This window comes from Magnolia sinica, chromosome 4, assembly GCF_029962835.1.
Source record: "Magnolia sinica isolate HGM2019 chromosome 4, MsV1, whole genome shotgun sequence".
Classification (NCBI taxonomy): domain Eukaryota; kingdom Viridiplantae; phylum Streptophyta; class Magnoliopsida; order Magnoliales; family Magnoliaceae; genus Magnolia; species Magnolia sinica.
This window is the reverse complement of record NC_080576.1, coordinates 59,534,496-59,540,674: the sequence shown is the minus strand read 5'-3', so window position 1 is coordinate 59,540,674 and position 6,179 is coordinate 59,534,496. Positions and strand designations below refer to the sequence as shown.

The 6,179-nt window shown below is 46.2% G+C and overlaps 1 protein-coding gene across 1 annotated transcript; it reads right to left on the bottom strand.

The window, feature by feature from the left end:
• Positions 1-547: 547 nt before the first annotated feature.
• Positions 548-1,150, bottom strand: LOC131244151 (uncharacterized). The gene has a single exon (XM_058243802.1). It carries the CDS (start codon positions 1,148-1,150, stop codon positions 548-550), a length of 603 nt encoding a protein of 200 aa, XP_058099785.1.
• Between the last annotated feature and the right edge of the window lie 5,029 nt (positions 1,151-6,179).

Sequence of the window (6,179 nt, the reverse complement as noted above, 5' to 3'; positions counted from 1 at the left end):
TGCCCCCTCCTTTCACGCTGAAGGAGGCACGCCCTGGGATGGATATTGTCACTGTTTTGTTGCGACAATCCATGACTGCATGCACCAACATGAGCCAGTCCATCCCGAGGATGATGTCAAACTGCTTGATTGGCATGATAATTAGGTCCACCATAACCTCGCGACTTGCGAGCGTGATGGGACATGCTCTACACATTTTATCAGTTTCTACAAATTTACCCATAGGGGATGCTACAACTAAGGGGGCATGCATCCGAGTTGTGTTCAATGCTAGTCTAGATACAATAGCAGAATCAATAAAGGATAGAGTTACGCCGGAATCGAAAAGAGTAAGTACAGGGGTACCATTAATGTGTGTTGTGCCATGGATAGTCTGAAGAGGGTCCTGCTCAGCCTCTGTAGCGGCGACAGCATATACTCGCGCAGGGGGAGCCCTCGATTGATGTGGGGGCCCCTGTCTGGGCTGTTGAGGCCTAGGCACTGCCCTTGCTGCTGTCTGGTTCTGTAGTGGTTGGTGCATTCGGGGCTGAATACCCTGATCTCTCATTCACTGGAAGTAAGCCTGGGTGGTATGGTTCACCTTTCCACAGTAACCACAGCCTCCGCCAGGGGGAAAAGGCGGTGCTCGTGCGACCAGTGGTCTAGGTCTTCCTGCAGGGACAGGTAGGGCAGGAGGAGGCTGTCTCGGTATGAATGGGGCATCCCGAGTTGGTAGGAAGGAGCAGATGGTGCACTCAAAGTCTTTTTCTACCCTCATTGCTTTATCTACCAATTCCGGGAAGCCTCCGAAATCCCAGGTGCATAGACGAGACTGTATCCCGGGCTTCAGTCCTTCCTTGAACTTCTCCAGTTTGTTTTCCTCATCCTTGAGGGCCTTCGGCATGTATTGTGATAGCTCCTCGAACTTCGCCTCGTACTGGGCGACCGTCATATTTCCCTGTTCCAACTTCAGGAACTGTGCGATCTTCGCGCTTCGGCATGAACGTGGGAAATACTTCTCCAGGAACTTTACCCTAAAGCCGGCCCAAGTCCATGCATAACCAGCTGGCACCCCTCTCTGCATGCTGCTCCACCAGTTCTCGGCCTCTCCCTCGAGCAGGTATACAGCTAAGGTGACCCTCTGAGAGTCAGTACACTCCAAAGGCCCCATCATCTTGGTGATTCGCGCTAGCTAGTGCTCAGCCTGCACTGGGTTAGGTGCCCCCCCAAAAGTCAGTAGACAGAGCCTTAAGAAATGCTCGAATATGTCGACGCCTCGTACCTCCGCATCACGTGACGCTCCCCCACGACTTTGCAGGGTTTCCATCATTAAAGTGTGTGAGTCTTGTTGCTGCTGCATGAAGGCAGCCTGCTGCTGCTGCATAGTTGCCACCATTTGTGCAAAAGCGGTGAAAGCGGCAGCTCCCATCGGTGTGTCCTCGTATATATTGGCTGAGGGTTCGGCTGATGGTATTCGTCGCCTGAATTGTGGTGAGGGCAGCCCTGATGCAAAGATCTGAGGAGAGGGAGAGTCTCCTACACTTTCTGACCTTATGTCCCCATCCGCCATTCTAGGCGGAAGGCCTGGTGTATAAATAGGGCTGCGTTCCCTTCCGTGCTCGGTTGATGGAATGGGGTGGACGTTGACCGTGTGGGCCTAACGTGACCGCGTCGTAGGTGGCAGGGTCTCCTGTGAGATCAAATTTCATGGTTCAGGAATAGATGGGTAAAGAACAGCTCCTAACTAGTATGAAACATTACAAGGGGGAGAATTTAGTAGTTGCATGGCGAGGGAGTTCCTTATTCGGTCAACACTTATGGTTTGGATTTTCCAAGAGAGCTAAGGTTTTTGTTTCTAAGTTCAGATAACTAACTTATCATTTCTCAAGAAATTCTAAGTTGTTCCTGAGGGGGCCTAAGTATTCTATTTCTATGTTCATTCATCCTAACTAATTTTATTTTATTTTTTCTAAGTTAATCCTTTAAGGTTTGTAAGTTGGTCCCACGGCCAAGCTGTCTCATACTCCGCTTTGATACTAACTTGTAACACCCCGGTTTTCGAGACCCGAGTATATCACTCATCTCTTGAAAACCCAGGTGTTAACTGATAAGCATAAGGATAATCAAATCCAAATCAAGTACGATTAACGGAACCAAGCATAGTATAGATAAAACCCAAGCAATAATAATATCATGGGCCACTCAGCTGGGGCTCATATGCAAAACTTTAATTCTCAAGTGAACTGAAAGGTTAATAAACAAATAGGCTACTGATTCAATCCAAAATAAGCAGCTGCCTCCTGGTACGGTTCCTTATTGTAAGCTTCCTCCTCGGCCTTCGTTGCCCCCGGCTCCTCCGCAACTTCCTCTGTCCCTATGTCCTCTGTACGGTTGAATATTGATGAATGAGTGGCCAACTCAGTGTGATCTCCCGCTAAGATTACACACCACTGCCCTAAAAAAGGAATAGCATAAAAGCATAGAGATAGTCCAAAACACAATAGATGCAGTCTTTTTAAATGCATGAATGTATGAATGCAATCGTCGGCCCGGGTAAAACATCCAGACGGCCTATGTCCCGGGAAAAACATCCGGATGGACATTGGGGTCGTCACCCAGGGATAAGACTGGTCATCAGCGCAACATTTAGCGTAATCGCAGGGCATGATAATCCAAGTCAATATCATCATCGAATGACAGGTCATAAGCGCAACATTCAGTGTAATCGCAGGGCAGAGGATCCAAGTCATCGAAATATGCCATGTATGCATGACTTGTCAGCCCATTATTAGTCCATTTGCAAACAGCCAATTTAAATAAGCTCACGAACACTACGGGGAGCACATGGCCCAGCATAGGCCGACGGCTCGGGCATAATGTCCCATTACCACCATCCCCGGCCCATGAGACTACCGTCTTAGGGTGTGTGTAGCACCTACTAACATGTGGTCAATCAATTCAACATAAGGGGATACCACCAATGCCGACTAGGGGTGAACGGTTAAAATTACTAAAAGTGGCGATTTAAACATGTCGGCATGAATGATTCAAAAATGAGTAAACATCGGTGTTTAGAAGGGTCATGGAGTCCATCCCAAGTCAGTTAAGGTGAAACCACACATGAATGGTAAACCCCATGGTCAAGCACCACAACCACAACCTCCATGTTAGGGGCTTACTCATGTCACAACCAATCTAGTTACACCCCAAGCACGGACTCTCCTTTACTAGGACTTCCCATGGAGAGATTTTAGCAGTATGTGTGTCATAGCAACATATCTTGCAATATGAAAGGGAAATAAGGAATGACACATGTATTCCTATCGATATACAACAACTGAATTTACATGACATTAAAAGACTAGATTATTCACTTAAGCAGTTCAGAGAAAATCTAAACAATAGTAAGCATGAGAATTATCATGTTTAAACAGATAAATCAAGTGAATACAGTTTATTTCCACACACAATTTATCATTAGTCTAGCTAGGCATGTACTCTAATAAAGCTACTATTTCTGGTCTAGTTAAGGGTGGAAAGCTTAAGGGGAAAGAATCATCACCAGTCAATTCATAGAATGCTCCTGGGGGCAAGTTTCCTTAGGGAGATGGTGCACTTACACCACTCACGTGACTCCCTGCAATTTATTTATAATAAATAATGAGTCACCAATTTGATCAGATAAGAATAGGTGGAGGGTAGGAAGACCCTGGACCGAGGTTGTCTTAGGCTGTACTCAAGGCAATCAAACTCACTAAGCATAAACCCTTGTTTTTAATTAACTGGATCCAGTCAGGGCCCACTTGATCACTAGATCAGCCTCACCCTTCTCCTTAGATCCTTAGGATGGGTTCATCACGTAATATACATGTATACATTACATACGTAGCACATAGCATATATATACATATATATATATATGCATACCTTATATCCGAGGTATGTATCCATGGCATATAATGTATACACCAAATACATAACATCTCACGTGGTATACATGTACACACTGTATACAGTACATATGCATCACACAATGTATCCCTATATCCGTTATGTATATGATATTGCAACCTACAGTACGTATGTACATATATATGTGTACTATACATGTATCACACGAGTTCTGTGTGGACGGTGTGGATGTGTGTCCAGGCACACCACATTCAGACCCTGGGACGGTCTGTATCCAGTGTGCACAAAAGTGGGTCCCACACATGTAGGACTCACCATGCAAATATGAATATACGTGCGTTCCTTCACACTTGTGACATGGGTTCTGAATCCGAATGGTCCATAAGATGTGGAATCCCAAGAAACCCTGGGAGGTAAATTTTCATCCTCATCTAAGATTCTGGTGGGCCATAGCAAGAATAATTTCAATTTAAAGGAAGAAACTATTTTCATTCCTTGCGGCCCACTGAAGTTTCGGTTTAAAGTAAAATTTGAAACCAAGGGGTTTTATGAGGTGCTGCTTCATGTGGACCATTCGGATTTCCCAGACTCATCATAGTTGATGAGATCTCAACTTTTTAAAAATCAATTTACGTGAACTAATTGGCAGAGGAGCATTCGGCGTCCTCTGCTTCCACGTTCTGGTGCACGCACACCACCTATGCACTTCATAGGTGGGCTTTTTGAGAGCCGTCCAGCCCAGGGATCTTTGCAATGCCCTTGATGGACGGTTGGGGTGGATCCTAAGCTTAGGGTGGGTCTATGACCATTGCAAGCCATCAGTACATTGGTGGGACCTACAGTCAGCATAGGGCCCCTGGTTGGTGCAGCCCACTGTCATTTTGGGTGAGGCCCACCTGCAATTTGTAGGGCCCAACGTTAGACAGCCCAACAGCCTTCAGACGTGGAAACCGTCTTCCACCTGCATGTTGTTGGAGTGGTTCCTAGCCCTGATTTTCAGCATGAACGTGGTCCGATCTTGACCATTATTCAATCCCAAGCTGGGATCATTTGGGTCGTGGATCGGCCTCAAGCAGGGCCTGATGAAAACCTTATCTGGAGTGCAACTTGATAGCAGCTGAAAGAGCTGGTTTCAGTCCATCTTTACCACCATCAACGAGCCATGATTGCTCAATTGGGAAGACAAGCATTGCTTGGCTTGTCTTCACACAACCAGGGCTTTTGCTAGGCTTCATTCTCCACTACCATCAAGGCCCGTAGTCTATCTGAAACCCAACCATTGTTTGGCCGTTTTTAGCTCCCGAACAGGGTCGCCATGAGGTCTGTCTTCAGCCCAAAGCAGAGACCAATCCTATTGTTTTTCTTAACTATTTCACAACCATTGATTGGCTGGTCTCCAACCCGAACCCGAGCTAGTTTCGAAGCTCTACAGAGAGCTCAAAATAAAGCTCCAAATGGGCCTATTTGAAGCACGCTTCCTGTTCCAAAACAGAGCTCCGCATGACTAACATTTGGTCCTGGTTTTAGCTTAGAACCAAGGCCATTGATTGGCCTAGTTCCTGCTTGAAACAGGGTTTCAGTTGGGTTGGATTTCAGCCCGGAACAAGGCCGTGGGTTGGCTCAGTTCCTAGTTTAAAACAGAGACCCAACATCACTATTTCCTCAGACCGTTCCACAGCCATTGATTGGCTTGATCAGGGTCTGAGACTGGGTTGTCTTCTAGCCTATCTCTTGGTCTGATTTTAGCCATTACTTGGCTAATCTCTGACCCGAGTTACAACCATCATTTGGTTCTAGGTGTGCATCACTACTAGCTAATGCTACAAAGGAGAAAAAAATGAGAAACAACCTAAGGAAAAGTTATCAGGAAATGAGAAATGGACAAGACAAAAATGTTTTCCCCCCGGAATGGCTATAGCCTATCTCACCTTCTCACACTCTCAGCTCCCAACTCCCTGTTTCTCCTACAATCTCTTTCTCTTTCTCTTGGAGTAGATTTTAAGGGCTACAATGCCCTCCTTTTATAGCCAGTGAGAGAGGGACTGACGGTCGTGATTGTCCTCACCGTGGACGGCCGAGCTTTGCCCTTCCCTAAGAGGAAGTCAGTTTCTCTCTCCCTCTTTTCACAGGCCCTCGGTCGGACTGTTTTTGGCATGGATTGGACGGTGGCGTTCAATCTCCTTCGTCCGTTTACAAATGATCAAACGGCTATACCATTTTAATCGTGTGGGTCTTATGAAAGATTTTAACGGTTTATAATGCTCGAAAAACGGTTGTGGTGGCCCACT